This window comes from Rhinopithecus roxellana, chromosome 4, assembly GCF_007565055.1.
Source record: "Rhinopithecus roxellana isolate Shanxi Qingling chromosome 4, ASM756505v1, whole genome shotgun sequence".
In the NCBI taxonomy this organism is placed as follows: Eukaryota; Metazoa; Chordata; class Mammalia; order Primates; family Cercopithecidae; genus Rhinopithecus; species Rhinopithecus roxellana.
Window position 1 is genome coordinate 175867938 of NC_044552.1, and position 18060 is coordinate 175885997.

At 38.8% G+C, this 18060-nt stretch overlaps 1 protein-coding gene across 16 annotated transcripts in view; it reads left to right on the forward strand.

Moving 5' to 3' along the window:
- Positions 1 to 18060, forward strand: part of SYNE1 (spectrin repeat containing nuclear envelope protein 1) — a 546282-nt gene that overhangs the window by 163381 nt on the left and 364841 nt on the right. For all 16 annotated transcript variants that reach the window (XM_030928648.1, XM_030928649.1, XM_030928634.1 and 13 more), the window contains exons 10-12: positions 2419 to 2526; positions 5651 to 5788; positions 7388 to 7552. In XM_030928648.1, the coding sequence (XP_030784508.1) occupies positions 2419 to 2526; positions 5651 to 5788; positions 7388 to 7552 (411 nt within the window). The remainder of the gene's footprint in view (positions 1 to 2418; positions 2527 to 5650; positions 5789 to 7387; positions 7553 to 18060) is intronic.

The following is an 18060-nucleotide window of genomic DNA, read 5'->3' on the forward strand; positions in this document are numbered from 1 at the left end:
AAAACTGCAGTCAAAGGGGGTTTTTCTCTTGCGGGCAGGGGCGGGGGTTACAAGGTGCTCAGTAGGGAGCTTCTGAGATTCATTGTCCAGAAGTAGGAATTTCACAAGGTCAATTGGTCAGTTAGGGTGGGGCAGGAACAAATCACAATCATCAAATGTCATCAGTTAAGGCAGGAACCAGCCATTTTCACTTCTTTTGTGGTTCTTCAGTTGCCTCGGCCATCTGGATGTACACGTGCAGGCTTGGGCTCAGAGGCCTGACAAGGATTTTGTACAGTTGTCCCTAGATATTCACAAGTGATTGGTTCCAGGACTCCCCCAAGACAGCAAAAATCATGATGCTCAGGTTCCTGATATAAAATAGCATAGTCTTTGCATTTAACTTACACATATCCTCCCATATACTTTAATCTCTAGATTATGTATAATACCTAACACAATGTAAATGCTATTTAAATAGTTGTTGGCCAGGCGCGGTGGCTCAAGCCTATAATCCCAGCACTTTGGGAGCCCGAGACGGGCGGATCATGAGGTCAGGAGATCGAGACCATCCTGGCTAACACGATGAAACCCCGTCTCTACTAAAAAAATACAAAAAACTAGCTGGGCAAGGTGGAAGGTGCCTGTAGTCCCAGCTACTCGGGAGGCTGAGGCAGGAGAATGGCGTAAACCCGGGAGGCGGAGCTTGCAGTGAGCTGAGATCCAGCCACTGTACTCCAGCCTGCATGACAGAGAGAGACTCCGTCTCAAAAATAATAATAATACATAAATAAATAAATAGTTGTTATACTGTGTTGTATTTTGTTTGTATTATCTTTATTGCTGTATTGTTATTTTTATTATTTTCTGAATATTTTCAATCTGCTATTGATTGAATCTAAGGACACAGAGGGCTGAGTATCACCCAAATGCATTTGGGTGAATATTAGTGCTGAGGTTGTGTAACAGGATCATAGAGAAGTGTTCTCAATATATGGTTCCTTGACCAGCAGCATCAGATTCACCTGGGAACTTAGACATACGGATTTTTGGGTCTACTCTACATCTGCTTAGCCAGAAACTCTGTGGGTGCTGCCCAGCAATTTGTGTTTTTCTAAACCCCTCAGATGATTCTAGTGTGTACTAAGTGTGAGAACCACTGGCATAGGAGACAGATACCCTCACTCAGACTTCTGGGTTAGAAAAAGCTTCCTAGAGTAGGTTGTGCCTGAGCCAAGTTCTGAAAAAGGCATTATCCAGGGGAAAATGTGGTAAGTGTTTAGGCAGAAGACGACTGCTTTTGCAAGACAAGAAAGTGAGAGAAGGCATGGATCATGAGAATGTGACAACCTCGGTACTAGACATGCTACACAGATTACCTCTAATTCTCACCAAAACCATTGAAAAGGTGCATGATGATTCAACACACCCTTTAGTACATCCTGTAGTACAACAGTAGAGAGATTAAGAAAAAAAACACACACACACACCAAGCTCACAGAGCTAATGCATGGTAGAGCCAGAATTTGAAACCAGTTTGGCCTGTCTCCATAAATGGCATTCTTTCCACTCTGAAACATCACCTGCCAAGGGGGACAGTCATTTTACCTGTGTCACAGCACTGTCAGCAGCAAGTGAGATGCTGAAGTTGAAAGCTGTTTTGTAAATGCCGAAAAACCATGTTCAGTATGGTTCTGAATACTTGACATTCTTATGAGACGCTACATCTTGATGGAAAGTTAGGATATTTTCACTAAATCAATGCTATTATATAATGGCGCTTGTCATCATTTGTGAAAATAAGTATGAAAATCCCAATTTTATGTTTCATTTTTGAGATGAGTAGTGACCTGGATACATGTATTCACCAAATAACTTGGTACATCTCTAATAGGTATTATGTTCCCAGGGTCTGGGAATACCATATTGAACCAGATAAATGTGTTTTCTGTCCACGTGGAGATTGTAGTACCTAATATCAGTTTAAATAGTAATATGGACAAGTCACCCAATGGTATTTTGGGTGTAACTCCTCAAATTCAGTCAAAATGAACCCCATCTAGAACTGTCCTCTGGGGTACCAATGGCCTTGGGTTAGGAAGCAACTCCCAGGACTGTGTTTCTACTCCAACTATGACTCTTATTATTTGTGTACTTAGGAAATTCCCTCCTGGGCACATTTTCTTTATTAAATTAGCATTACTTGGCAAAAACAAATGGAGTTAGTTAATTTCATTATTCAGTAAGATAACTAAGATATTTTTCTAGAGTTAACTTTTGCTTCTTACTGTCCTAAAGGGGTGGGGGTGAGGAGAAAGAAAATTTTTCAGAGACAGTTGGGACTTACTAAATATTAAATCTCTTCTAGAATCAGTCAGGTATTAATCAGCAATTAAATGCACAGATACTAATAAAATTATAATGTCTCCCTGTTTCCAGAGAGAAGACAGGCTAATTTTGAAGGAAATGAAAGTTTGGATAGAACAATTTGAGAGAGATTTGACAAGAGCACAGATGGTGGAATCAAATTTACAGGATAAATATCAGGTAATGTATGGAAAAGCTTTTTGAATTTTTCAGAAGCTACTTTTGACTAAGATTTATATATGTCATTTGATCTCTGTTTAATGCTTCAAATTACGTTAATGGGAAAAAGTCTTTAAAGACCTAACATTCATTACCCTAAGTTTGCATATAATTTCATAATTGTGTTTCTGACGTATGTAGATAGTCTTAAGTTGCATTGTATCCACACTATATATGGAGCACTGAGGCTTCATCACTTTCCCATAACTCGGTCTTATAGATGACTTGGAAAACAAATGCGGAGTCTTTGTGTTTATAGAACTCATGATCTTGTAGATGTCATCTAACACAAAAATCTACCAAAAACAAAGAGTTGAGTCAAATTGAAAATTAGTATAAAATAAGCTGACTTTAATAAAGGATTGCAACGTGAGTATTGGAGGTCCATTAAAGGGATCAGTTTCAGCTGCGACCTGCCTAGTTCAACACCATTGCATTCAAGTTGAGCTCAGGGTTAATGTTTTTCCCCAGTCTGACTACAGTGTCGTTAATTGGACTTCTGCTTCCGATTTTCATTTCCAAGACACAAAACACAGTTTGTTCCCATTTAAAAAGTGTGATTTCAATAGCAAAGACACAGAATCAACCCAAATGCCCATCAATGTAGACTTGAGAAATAAAATGTGGTACGTATACACCATGGAAGACTAGGCTGCCATATAAAGGAACAAGATCATGCCCTTTGCAGGGACATGGATGGAACTGGAAGTCATTATCCTCAGCAAACTAATGCAGGAGCAGAAAACCAAACCCTGTGTGTTCTCACTTATAAATGGGAGCTGAACGATGAGAATACATGGACACATGGAGAAACAACACACACTGGGGCCCGTGGGGGAGTGGGAGAAGTAGAGCATCAGGAAGAATAGCTAATTCTTCCTGGGCTGGGCTTAGTACCTAGGTGATGGGTTGATCCATGCAGCAAACCACTACGGCACATGATTACCTATGTAACAAATCTTCCTGGACATGTACCCTAGAACTTAAAACAAAAGTTGAAGAAAAAATAAAAATTAATAAAAATTTTGATTTCTTTGATGCAGCATTATCATTTTTTCCAATGTCAAACATCACTCCATTTTAGTGGCAAAATTAAGTATAGTATATTCTGTAATATATTCTCGCCATCATATTTCAGTCATGTCTGCTACAGAAAAAGGTCAAATAATGTGAGAACTTCAACATGGTAGACAAAAGATTTATCTATGGCATTAGTGATTTTGTGTAATCGTATCTTTAAGATATGCCTGAATTCAGATAGATGGTAGCATCAATATTATATTTGTCCAACTTAGCAAAGCAATAAATATGTGGTTGATATGCATGTACTCTTTTGCTTTGAAATTCAATGTGAGCTTTTTTCCCCAAAATAAAATTTTCTGGGCTGAGATCCATTAAAAAATGATTAAGCCAGTAAATGGAGAAAAGAATTGCAAGAACAGAGTGAATATACTTATTTAGTCGACTGATGAGGTTTAGGTTTGGCATCAATTATCAAAAAATAAATCCCAAGTTATAAAGCTACCTGTTACACAGATGCTAGTTCATGAGGGAAATAAAGGCTTAGAAAAGCATAAAACAGAAACACTCCTTTCAGTCCAAAGGTGATCACTAGTCTCTTAAAAATGGATTTAGAGACTACCTGAAATCTGAATTTAGGGAAAATTTCATTTCATCTTTACATTACGTAATCAGCATTTTAAATCTCTTTCAATCTATAGTAAATGCTGTATTTTCCAGTTTTTTCACTCAGAATCCTGTGGAATAAAATTTAAAAGTTGATTTTATGTTTTGGTTTATTTTTATTTTTTATTTATTTTATTTTTTTAAATTTTATATATTTTCTTAGACAGAGTCTCACTCTGTCGCCAAACTGGAGTGCAGTGGGTGGCATGATCGTGATCTCAGCTCACTGCAACCTCCGCCTCCCGGGTTCAAGCGATTCTCCTGCCTCAGCCTCCTGAGTAGCTGGAACTACAGGCATGTGCCACTACCCTCAGCTCATTTTTGTGTTTTTAATAGAGATGGGATTTCACCATGTTGGCCAGGATGGTCTCAATCTCTTGACCTCGTGATCCGCTCGCCTTGATCTCCGAAAGTGCTGGGGTTACAGGCGTGAGCCACCGTGCCCAGCCTATGTTTCGGTATTTTTAAATTTCCATTCAGAGAAAATGGAAGAAAAACTTGTAGGTAAAATTGTAGTTCACTATCTCCCCCCAGTGTTCTTCATGTGAATTTACATGTTTGTTTATAATTTTGAAATTCTTTTAGTTTTGTTATCTGCGAACTTTTGTGGGGCCATCCTCCTGTTCTGTAACATAACTGCACATTTTAATTATATTTTAATTTTGTGTTTAGATTTGGAGTCACACTTTAGGATGCGTTAATTTAATTAATGTAAAACATAAAACTTTAAAAATTGTTTTATTGTTAGCATTAAGCTTATAGTTAAGTCTACATATAATAAATTGATGTCAACTGTACTGTGACATGCTTAATATTTTAATACCATGAAATTAAAGCAAAGGATTATCATATAAGCATGGTCCCCTAAAGTAAACCTCTTTATGCAGGCTTACTTAAACACAAATCTAGACAGCTTTAATTCTGCATTATTTCCCTATATGCAATTTCTGTTTGTAAATTGTTTGGTACTTGAAATAAAGCAACTATCTTGATTATTAGCTAAGATTTATACTCCTGTTTACTATGATTTCCTGACAAACGTATACTGGTACATAAATTACTTTACTAGAAATGAGAAATCCTAGGCTTTAGTCCTACCTCTACTACTTGTCCTTGGTAAGTCATTTCTGGGCTTCAGGATAATAATGCATGTCTATGTTGTAGGGTGATGGGGAGAACCAGAGAAGATAATATGCAGAAAGCACTTAGCACAGGGTCAAGCTATGTCAGGGCTTGATAAATGACAGCTGCTATTAGTAGCATAACTATCATTATTATTATCAGTAACATATATCGAGTGTTATCCAAATAGAAAAGGTTGTTATTTAGGAAATGTGCTTTCCTTTGCTTTTGCTGTTTTTGACTCATTGCCATACTGTTGCTGTTTTTCCTCTTTTAGTCATTTAAGCACTTCAGAGTTCAATACGAAATGAAGAGGAAACAGATTGAACATTTAATACAACCATTACATAGAGATGGTAAATTGTCACTTGACCAAGCATTGGTAAAACAGTCTTGGGATAGAGTGACCTCCAGGGTAAGTTCTTCCACAATTAGTTGTATTGGGGTTTAATAAATTCAGAAAAGAATATTTTTCATCATCTGTTTCTACACAGTGATATGACAACAGGTTCTACTGCCTCTGTCTGAGGCTAGAAAGACTTAACTAGGGGAGAATCTTTGCCTCCTTGTCTGGTTTTCCTGTAAGTTAATGGAAGTCTTTGGTTTAACAGCTATTTTCTTGCTTTGGCTTCCGTGTATGTGATATCAGCCATTGACTCGATGATAGATTAAAATCTTGAGACCATCTGAATCACTTCACACTTTACACAACTTCCTTCTGGGTGGTTTAGAAGAGGTGACTCTCTCGTCTTGTAGCAGATTCTCCAGAACGGAACCACAGCAACTCCTCGTATTCCAAAACCATGTTTCATCAAAGTTAATGACCTTCCTGTATTGACATACAGTTTTATATTCTTTAATTCAAGCATCTCTTTTTATCTGATTGATCACTAATCTGAAAGAAAACTGCTCAGTATCTTTCATATTCATATTCTTAATGCTTAAATACCAAGATTTCAAGCCCCTGGAACTCTTCTATCACTAATAAGAATATTTGTCTTGAACTTACCGTATGTTCTTTATTTTTTTTTTATTTTATTTTTGAGATAATGCCTTGCTCTGTCACCCAGGCTAAAGTGTAGTGGCACAATCACAGCTCACTGCAGCTTCAACCTCCTCGACTCAGGCAATCCTCCTACCTCAGCCACCGAGTATCTGGGACCACAGGCATGTACCTACCACCATGCTTGGCTAAATTTTTTTTTTTTTTTTTTTTTTTTTTTTTTTTGTGGAGATGAGATCTCACTGTATTGCCCAGGCTGGTCTTAACCTCCTGGGTTCAAGCATCTCACCCATCTTGGCTCCCCAAATTTCTGGGATTACGAGAGTGAGCCACTGCACCCAGCCAAATTTTTTTTTGATAGTCTCATTTTTTTCTAGTGACTCCGTTAAAGAATAGACTAGTTCCTAAGCACCTGCACTCATCCCACCTGGCATTCCAGTAAGCTAGGCAATGTGTCTGAGAATTGGGTAAAATGAAAGAGATGGAGAGAAGGGTAGACAATCATAGGATTATAGAAAGAATCTTTTAAATCCATCTTTGTCTAGAGCTGCTTAGATAACCCTCATTTTTCTGGACTTGTTCTGATCATGTGGGAGGTTTTAATGGGATTCTCATTCCGAAGACCAAGATACACATCAGCCAGGTGTATAACTGCTGCATCCTCCAAGCATGTCAGCAAACCTGATCCCTTCCCTTTCAGCAAAAGCCACACTGAAAGTCAGTGGGTGCTTTATGCTACTCCTGTAAGAGGAAAATTGCTTACACTTCTAATAATCTTCCATGTTTAAGATGTATTTTGAGTTTCCTCAAAATTTGCTTGTAACTGTAATTTTCTCCCCATCCCTAAAGTATCAAACTCAGAACACAGACATTTACTTATTTGATATTTATTAACTTAGCCTGAAATCATTAACTTAAAGCTTTATGTATGCTTTAGTATTATTTGGGGGTAATTTTATAAATTGTCATCTGTATTAAAGATATTTTACTTTTCTGTTTTTTAAATTTTAGCTCTTTGACTGGCATATACAGCTTGATAAATCTCTTCCTGCACCTCTGGGCACCATAGGTGCCTGGCTGTACAGAGCGGAGGTGGCCCTGAGAGAGGAAATAACCATTCAGCAGGTCCACGAGGAAACAGCAAACACGATACAACGGAAACTTGAGCAACATAAGGTAAAAATTCTGGTTGGAAAGCCTTGCAGCATAACAGCCCTAGTGCGGTCTGGAGAGGTAGCCTAGTTACAACCTGACCTGTTGGGAACGCCGCAAGTATTCATTCTACATGCTCAGAGATGTCACACCTTCTTAGAGTTCTCTAATTTGAACGTTTCTTTCTTACACTGGTTAACAACGGTTCCAGTAGGTTGATTTCCTGAGATATTTTCCATACCTGTGTGGTGTTTTTTTCATCTGCAGCTATCTTTGTTATTTCTGTTGTCATATGTTATTTTTCAAAAGATAAGTGCATAGATGGTATGTGTTTACATAATAATGTGGCTGGCCATTGGCTCCAGACCTCATTTCTGCCTCCATTCTCAAAGGAAGGCAGGCAAAAGTTCTTATGTCCTGGTGCTGTGGGGTGGGGGTAGAAGGAATGGAGGCTGTAGGAAGTGGTGGGGTTAAGCTTTGATGGTCTCTTAGTCATTTGGGACATTTTAAACTTAATATATGATCAGTTGTATATGGTATAGTTTCCAATATACTTTCTCTTTGTGTTTTGTGATACTACAGGCCTAACTAAAAATGCTGTTTTTCATTAACATCACATTAACGCAATCTTGCATTTTACGCATTTGAATGCGTATACTTCATTTTCTGTAGTGTGGTAGGGTATTACTGCATATGTGAAAAACAGAGATTTCTACTCCTGACTACACACGGGCAATATATAGCCCCTATATATTTTCTGCCAAATTATTGATATTTAAAAAAAAATTACCCCAAGGAAATATACTGTTCTATATCCAGACAAGATCATAAAGCAAATCTATGACAGATTTTATTTTATGCCTCTCTGGGCTTTACTTTTGGAGCTAGAGATACAGAGACACAGAGATACGATGCCTTTACCAATCTTGGCAGTTTCAACTCAACAGACTCAACCTCAGACAAACTTATCGAACCTGATGGCCACAGCAAGGTTTGATGGTCTGCAGAGGCCGTCATTCAGGGTCCTGCCTCCATTTCTTCTTGGCCTTTTCCAATACTCAGTGCCTTCGGACACTTTTAAAGTTGCTGATTATCTCTTAGCTCCTCTTCTCCCCCGACCAGCAACACAGACAAACATACACACTAAACTCTCTGTCATCTGACTTCTCAGATGCCATGACTTTGGGGTCTTCATCTGTGCAGATACTCACATATAAAAGCTGGGCCTGCTTGTCTGTGCCTTAGTGCCCTAATGTGGGGGCAGCTATGCCATAAGGGACCCAGAGTTCAGGCCTCGTATGAGATCAAGTCACAAGAATTTTCCTGGGATTGAATCAGGTTAAGGCTTCTCAAAAGCATAGAAACACCTGGGCCATGTCAATTTTGAGAGCACCCCAGTATATTAAAAATGGAGGAAGGTGTGAAAACAATATTACACAAATAATAACATCTTTAACAAATTAGCAATTAAGCTTATATAACATATAATAATTTTTTTCATGTAAAACTTTTTAATTTAAACTTTTTTTTTTTACCTTAACTGGCATTTATTTATTAATTTTTAAATTTTAGATTCAGGGGGTACATGTGCATGTTTGTTACGTGAGTATGTTACATAATGGTGGCGATTAGGAGTCCAGTGTACCTGTTACCTACATATGAAACTATTTTAATTGACGTAAATATTTGATACAAAAGAAGTCACTTTAGAATTTTAAATGAAATGTACAATGTATATTAATTGGGAGTTAAATACATTAATTCAGCAAATAGGCATGGTAGCAAATATTCCTACTACATGCAGGTCTTCAGCTCCAGGGCAACAGGTGAGGGGCACAGACAAGGTCCAGGCATTTGTGGTGCCTCCAATCTAGAGGTCTGAGAAACATCTACACAGTTGTTCTTTATATAATACCCTTAACTTTGACTTCAGTGTCCCACCATAGAGAAAATGCCTGACAATGTAACTGCTATTTACTAGTTAATTATAACAGTTTATAAAAATATTAATTCAGGCTGGTTCGGTGGCTCAAGCCTGTAATCCCAGCACTTGGGAGGCCGAGACGGGCGGATCACGAGGTCAGGAGATTGAGACCATCCTGCCTAACATGGTGAAACCCCGTCTCTACTAAAAAAATACAAAAAAAAAAAAAAAAAAAAAAAAAAACTAGCCGGGCGAGGTGGCGGGCGCCTGTAGTCCCAGCTACTTGGGAGGCTGAGGCAGGAGAATGGCGTAAACCCAGGAGGCGGAGCTTGCAGTGAGCTGAGATCCGGCCACTGCACTCCAGCCTGGGTGACAGAGCAAGACTCCGTCTCAAAAAAAAAAAAAAAAAAAAAAAAAAAATTAATTCAAGGCACACTATAGACAGTAGTAACATCTCCTATGGGGGAGTGAGTCCTAAGTTGGCCAGTGTACATGCTGTCTGCATGTTTCCATGGCTATATGATTTCAGGCCCTTCATGAGCCCTTCTAGCTCCCTTGAGAGACACAGAGAGAGACAGACCCTGTGCCAGCCCCCAAGAATACAGCTAGAACAATCTCTCTGCCAAAGGCTAGTGAAGAAGGCATAAAAACCAGAAATGAAGTGAGTCAAGGAGAGTTCGAGGGACAGGAGTTGGAGAAAATGGTTATCTGAAGCAAACAAACAAACAAAAACCCAGAAAGGACTAGGCTAAAGAGAAAACCAAGGAATGTAACAAAGAGACAAAGGTAAAAAGCAGAGGTAGGTGGGGGATCAGGCCAGGTTCAAGGTGAATATTAGAATGATCTTTTTATTGAGGTAGGAACTTTTGCTAGGCCTGGGCATGGGTACTTAAACCAGCTCATAAAACAATTAAATTGTCGATTTTAAAATCAATTCTCATTTATTGAAAAATATATATTAGGAGACTATAATAAGCTAAGCTTTGAGGGTGAAAGTTTGAATTATTATTATTATTATTGTTGAAATGGAGACTCGCTTTTTTGCTCTCAGGCTGGAGTGCAATGGTGCGATCTCAGCTCACTGCAACCTCTGCCTCCCAGGTTCAAGTGATTCTCCTGCCTCCGCCTCCCATGTAGCTGGGATTTCAGGCACCTGATACCACGCCTGGCTAATATTTGTATTTTTAGTAGAGATGGGGTTTCACCATGTTGACCAGCCTGGCCTTGAGCTCCTGACCTTAAGTGATCCGCCTGCCTCAGCCTCCCAAAGTGCTGGGATTACAGGTGTGAGCCACCACGCTTGGCCAAGTTTGACTCATTAAAACAACTAAAAATTATAAGTTTCCTCAATGGCACTAACTCAGTCCCTCGATTTGATGTAACACCTCTATGCTGGTATATTGGGCTGACTTGGAGATGCAATAAATTGGGAAAATCACAATTTAGGACTCACTGATGCATGACCAAAATGTTTGGGAATATTGTCTTCCCATCTTGGTCTAAAAAGTAATTCTGATTTTTGTCAAGAAAACTTGAACAGGCTATCAAAGTTGCAATGCTTGGGTTTTTTCATTCTTCACAACTTTTTTAAAAACAACACAATTTTCAACACTTAATGCATAGGCAATGCTTGCAAGTTGGATTCAGATCAATTTTTAAATGTGTGTTTCCAAGAGTTCGCTTTGTGAATGGTTCTGCCAATGGTTTTGTTTTGCTATTTCTGAAAAATTAACATATATATGTATGTATATATTAGAACATATTTATTCTGCAAAACATAGTGTACCTGTATTATCTCTTCTATTTTCTGGTTACCCTAATGTTCAGTTATCTATAAAAATAACAATAACCACAGCTAACTATTATGGAGGACTTAACCATATTTTAGTCCTAAGTATTTGATTTTTACCAAACACTTAACATGACGGATGTGAGATAGGTATTATTATCCTCTTTTGCTGATGAGGAAACTGTAGGCAGAGAGAGGTTAAGTGACTTGCCCAAGGTCACATAACTGATGATCCAGGTTGTCTTCAGCACTAGGCTTAAAATGTGACCACAAAGCTGTTGCTTATCATACTTGTAAAGTGATTATACTGACTAATTTATTATTCTTAGTATTGATTTGGCAAAGTAAGACTTTCAGTCATAAGGAATCGTGAAAGTAGCCATCAGGCTGTGCCACCTGCTACACATCCTTCCTGCAGTTACCAACCCTACCTAGGTCACTTTCCCTCCTTTCTTGAAGATTTTATTTCCTGGATGACAATGCATGCCATAATTCTTAATAACTTCAATAACCCAGAGATGATCCTCCCAATATCGTGACCTCTCAGGTTCTTGACTTCCTCTTCCCCCAGGATCCTGTCCAACACCCAACCCTAGCCACTCATTCCACAGTCATAGCCTAGAGTGCTCATCACCAGTAAATGAGACCCCTCCACAAGCTCTTTGTCAAGTACCTTCCTCTCCAGTCAGACAAGGCTTCATCTCCTCTGTGCCCTATAATCTGTTACCCTACCATCTTTTCACTGCATCCTGTTCTCTTTACCAGCTCCCTTTGTGCTCTGCTTAAATGCAATGTAAAAGCCCCACTCATCCACATCCTCGCTTGCCTTGTCCACATTTCACTTTGTTTTACTGTCCTGGTAAAAACACGATGCCGGTGAAAGCCAGCTCTCTGCCTAGTTCATGCCCACACACATGTAGCTGACTGTGGCTGGAGAAAAACACACCCCCAGACTTGATGACTAACCCAAGTGGGCCCTTAATGGTGCCTGGCAATCAGAAGGCATTTCCCGACTCCATTCCCTCTTCATTTCTGGGACAACTATTTCATATCTTGTCTTTTCAAACCTTCCACACCTCCTCCCCATCCTCACTCTTAGCTGATGACATTACTTCCTTTTTCTTTGAGAAAATAGAAGCAATCAGAAAAGAATTTCCACCAGCTCCCACGGCCACATCAACCCACCTACTTACATCTGTGCCCAAATACGCGCTCTTCACTTCTGTTACTATGGGTGAACCATCTGTGCTCTGGGCCGAGGCCAACCTCTCTATGTGTACATTAGATCCCACCCTCTCTCCAAAAGGTAATTCCTGTCCTTCCTCCCTTCTATATTTTTTCTCTTTCTTTCTTTGTTGGAGTTTTCTCATCCACATACAAATATGCTGCCATTAACTCATCTTAAAAAGTCTTTTTCTTAGCCCCACTTCCCCTTCCAGCTACTGTCCAATTTTCTTCCTTCCTTTTACAGCAAAGCTCTTTGAGAGAGTTGGCTCTGTTCTCTTTCTTCTTTCTAAATTCCCTTCTCTCATTCTTTCTAAAAACCATTCCAGTCAAGCTTTTCTCTTGCCATCTACCATGCCACATTTACCAGACTTTGCCTCATTCCTCACCCAACGGCCAGTTCTCAGTCTTCTTACCTCACCTGTCACAAACATTTCCCTTAGTTATCCCTTTACCCTTGAAAGACTTTCTTTAGGGCATGGCGGCTCATACTTGTAATTCCAACATGTTGAGAAGCCAAGGCAGGAGAAGCACATGAAGCCAGAAGTTTGAGACCAACCTGGTCAACCAAGCGAGACTCTGTCTTTACAAAAAATAAAAAAATAAAAAATTAGTCAGGCATAGTGCTGTATGCCTGTAGTCCCAGCTACTCAGGAGGCTGAGGCAGGAGGATCGCGTGAGCCCAGCAGTTAAAGGCTGCAGTGGGTGAGCTATGATTGTGCCACTTGTAATTTCCTTCTTACTCCCCTGGCTGTACCTCTCTGGTCTTCCCTATTCTTTCAGCAAATATCTGTTGAGCTTTCTCAGTGTGCAAAGCAGTGTTTTAGGCATTTGTGATACATCTGTAAGCAAAACAGACAAAAATCCCTTCCCTTGGATCACTTACCTTCTAGGGAGAGGAGGCAGATAAAAGTAATAAACAAAAAATAAGTAAATTTAGGTTAGAAAGTAAAAGGACAGGGGAAATTAGGTGTCGTTGCAATTTTAAATAGGGTTGTCAGTGAAGCCTCATTGAAAAGATGACATCAAATAGGCAAGCACATTCCCTACCTTGAGGTCTTTAACTTTGCCATCCTTCTGGAATGTTCTCATCCCTCAGTCTGAAACATCCTCTTACTGATATTCCTGTTACATTCTTCATCTCTGTAAGGCCTTTACTAAAAGATCCCCTCTTCGTCAACCCTTTTCTGGACACCTCTTTTGAAATTGCAACTTCCCTCAAACTCCCCTTCTCCTTTCCCATTTGATGTTTCTCTTTAGCATTTATCATCACCTCAACTGTTATCTGTTTTAATCATTTATCTTATCTTTTGCTTGATTTTCTGCACTATAATGTCAACTCTATGAAAGTGGGAATTGTTGATTTTTTTCACTGTTGTCTCCCCATATTCAGGCTCTCAAAATTGTGATTGGATCAATATTGATAATGCATACTTTCTAAAAATGTGTGCATTTGACTAAGTTCAGAATTATTGGCATAAAATAGTTCAAAATACTGTTTTATATATTTTGTGGTATTTTCTGTGCCTGTATATTTTCCCCAATATTGTTTCTTTGAACCGCTTCACTTTCCTTAATCACACTTCGGCATTTGCTCTACAATGTTCTAACCTTCTTTTTTCATCCATTTTCTTTTCTGCTTGCTTTCTTCTTTCTCTCTCTCTTTCTTTCTGTTTTTTTTTTTTTTTTTGAGATAGGGTCTGGCTCTGTTGCCCAGGTGGGAGTGTAGTGGTGTGGTCATGGCTCACTGCAGCCTCTGCCTCCCAGGATCCAGTGATCCTTCCACCTTAGTCTCCTGAGTAGGTAGGACTTCAGGCATGGGCCACCACACCTGACTAATTTTTGTATTTTTTTGGAGAGATAGGGTTTCACTGTGTTGCCCAGGCTGGTCTCAAACGCCTGGGCTCAAGCAATCTGCCCACCCTCCTAAAGTGCTGGAATTACACGCATGAGCCACAGCACCCAGCCCCATTTTTTTTCCCCCAAAGGAATGACAGTATTTTCATGATATGGCTGTTGTGTGAGAATAGACTGGGTTAGGAATGGAGACCAGAAGCCAGGGTACCGTTTCAATCATCCAGTTTGAGTGCCTTGAACAAAGGAAGTAGCTGTAGAGATGGTGAGAAATGGACAGATTCTGAATACATTTTGAGGGCAGAACAATTTTCAGCATTAGATACATACTATGAAAGAACAAGAGTCATAAATGACACTATGATTTGGGGCTGTGCAAGTGAAAAAACAGAGTTTCTATCAGTTAAGAATAGGAGACAATGAAGTGACTTTGGGAGGAAAGCTAAGGAATTCAGTTTGGGGCATGTTGAGTCTTTTTCTCATCCAAGAGGACATGTGGAGTAGGCAATAGGTAAGAGAGCTCAGGAAAGAAGTATAGCCTGGAGATAAAAAATCAGAGTCATTCGCATCTAGAGGGATGTTTAAAGCTCTGAGACTGGAGAAATTAAATAAAGAAGTATATACAGAGAAGAGAAAGGGACCAAGGTCTGATCTTGGAGGGAATCCAGTATTAAGAGATTGAAGAGTAGAAAAGCCAGTAAAAGTCTGAGAAGGAGCAACCAGTGAAGTTGGAGGAAATCCAGCTACAGTGTTATCTTAGAAGCCATGGGAAGCAAACGTATGGAGGATAGGGTATTTTCAGAAGAATCGCCACAGTGATCCTTAAAATGCAGCTGAGATAATTCCACCAACCTGCTCAAAATTCCTAGCTGGCTTCCATTATCAAAACACCACAAGTTCTTATAAAGACCATTCCTGCAGCCTTTTCCCTTCTTTACCCAACAACCTGCTATAACACTTGCTTCCTTTGCTCTATCTCATTTAGAGAGGCATGTTGATAAACCCCACAGTGATGTTGATGGTTCAGGTTCTCCTTACAGTTCCATCAGTTTTTGCTGTATATATTTTGAAGTTTAATGGGCATGTTCAAGTTCAGGAATAATATGCCTTCTAGTAAGTCGAAAGTTTAATCTTTATGCAATTAATTATAGATGGTTTCCAACTTATAGTGATTCAACTTACAATTTTGACTTTACAATGGTGCAAAAGCAATATACATTCAGCAGTGACATGTGATATGATATTCTTAAGTGAGGTATTAAACGTTTTATTATAAAATTCGGCTTTATGCTAGATAATTTTGCCAAATTGTAGGCTAATGTGAGTGTTCTGAGCACATTTAATGTCGGTGAAGCTGAGCTATAATGTTTGGTTGGTTTAGGTGTATTAAATACATTTTTGACTTAGAATATTTTCAACTTACAATGTCTTTTATTGGGACACAACCCCATTGTGAGTCAAGGAGTGTCTGTACTTATAATGCTTCTGTTCTGAAATCCATTTTGTCTGATATTAATACATTTATATCAGATTTCTCTTAGTATTTGCCTGACATGTGCTCCATTTTATTAATTTTAACCTATCCATGTTCTTAATGATTAGGTGTATCTTTTGTAAAAAGAAGATAGTTCTATTTTGTTTGTTTGTCCAATCTGATAATCTTTATCTTTTAACTAGTAAATTTCTACTTTATTCACATTTATTTATTATTATTGATATACTTGAATTTGTTTCTGGCATCTGAGTCTTTGCTTTCTAATTGTTCTACTTTTTCTTCTTTTCTACTTTCTTGCTATTTATAAGTTGATTGAAGAGGTTTTGTTTTTGTCTCCTTACTCATTTTTCTTATTCCATGGTTTTATTTCTACTAGCATGAAAGTTATAAACTCTGGTTGTACAGTATGATTGCCCTCGAAATTTGACCATAGATACTTTACAAAATTGAAAGTTAATCGATATCTAAACCTCCTCTTAATCAATATAAGGAATTATGAATACTTTAACCAAACCACTCTCCTTTTTATCTTACACATTGTTGTCAAGTATTAAATTATTGACATTTTTCTAGCATGATAAGTTTGTTGTTTCTGCTGGTTCTCACTCATGGTGGCTTGTTTCCTGTGGTTGGTAATCTCTGCTTTCCTCCTATTGTATTTGCATTTGCTAATAACCTGGTCATGTTAGCCCTCATTGAGCTTTCTGACTAAATGGAGGGGATCTCGTTTCAGTGTCCTCACCCTGTTCACATTCTAAGACTCAATCTCTCTCAGCAATGGTGTAGCTATTTGTCCAGGACAATCTAGATTTTTCTATTTGTTTTTTGCCTACAGATCTGTGATCTAATTTTTGGGTCATGTTTTACTGAGAATGGGGAACCTAAAATATTTCACTTACTTCCTATGTACCCAGCAAGGTGAATTAAAATCATATATTTTGCCCAGCATCTAGCTGCTTTATTGTGAGAAGGCCTTTCAGAGGAATCAGTGACATCATGCCAACTGACGAAGTCCTTTTTTATTTTTATTTTTTGAGACGGAGCCTTGCCCTGTTGCCCAGGTTGGAGTGCAATGGTGTGATCTTGGCTCACTGCAGCCTCCACATCCCAGGTTCAAGCAATTCTCCTGCCTCAGACCCCCAAGTAGCTGGGACTACAGGTGCACGCCACCGTGCCTGGCTAATTTTTGTATCTTTTGTAGAGACAGGATTTCACCATGTTGGCCTAGGCTGATTTTGAACTCCTGATCTCATGATCCACCAGCCTCTGCCTCCCAAAGTGCTGGGATTACAGGCATGAGCCACCGTGCCCGGCCTAAGAAGTTCTTTTATCATATGTGTGAAAATGCTTTTGTTTGGGTAGCTTGTAAAGACTTTTTCAACATAGTAGATATTTTAAAACTGTCACAGATCAGAGCTAGCTGGGGTGATAACTCCAAGTGTGCCCTGCAGTCACTTGGGAAAGTTTCAGCGCAACCGCAAGCTACAGCAATGTGTCTGCATGTGATAAAGGAGTTAGAGCATGGCTAGAACACTCGTCATCAATAGTTGCTCTAAGAACACCTGCTTGTTCCCTGCCCTCCCATAATGAGTTCTTGGCTTCACATAGTACCCTCCCTTGAGGCCATGGGAAGCAAATGTGTGGAGGATAGGGTCTTTTCAGAAGACTCACCACAGTGATCCTTAAAATGCATGACTTGTGAGTATCTCTGCGCTTACCTACAGAATCGAAGCAGGTCAAAATGTGATCATAGCAAAATATATCAGGATTGAAATTGGCCCTAAGGTTTTTCTACCGTGTTAAAATGTCATATGTGGACAATCATATGCAAACCTTAACATTTTGATTTATTATAGAAAAGTCTTCACTTGCTCCATAGTCAAGTGTGTCTCTTTTGATTTTAAGCTGGTTTTGCTACTAATTTCTCTAATTAATCCACTAAATTTTGGTATGAGATAAAAATATTAATTTTAATGTATTATTTTGGTGGTCTAATGTCTTACTTTTTCAATGAGTGATGCATTGTTAAGTACTGTATTTATTCTGCCATCAGGACACAAACTAACCTCTAGAAATTAAGGCATGAATCTCCCTTCACCTAACTCCTTCTTTGCTTCTATGTGAGAAATGAGTGAGGGAGTGTAAAATACATGTATGTCTGTTTAGAAATTAGTTTGTAAGTGATGAAAAACACAGCAAACAAATCAAAGCAGATTCAAATTAACCTGAATAAATGAATCAAACCT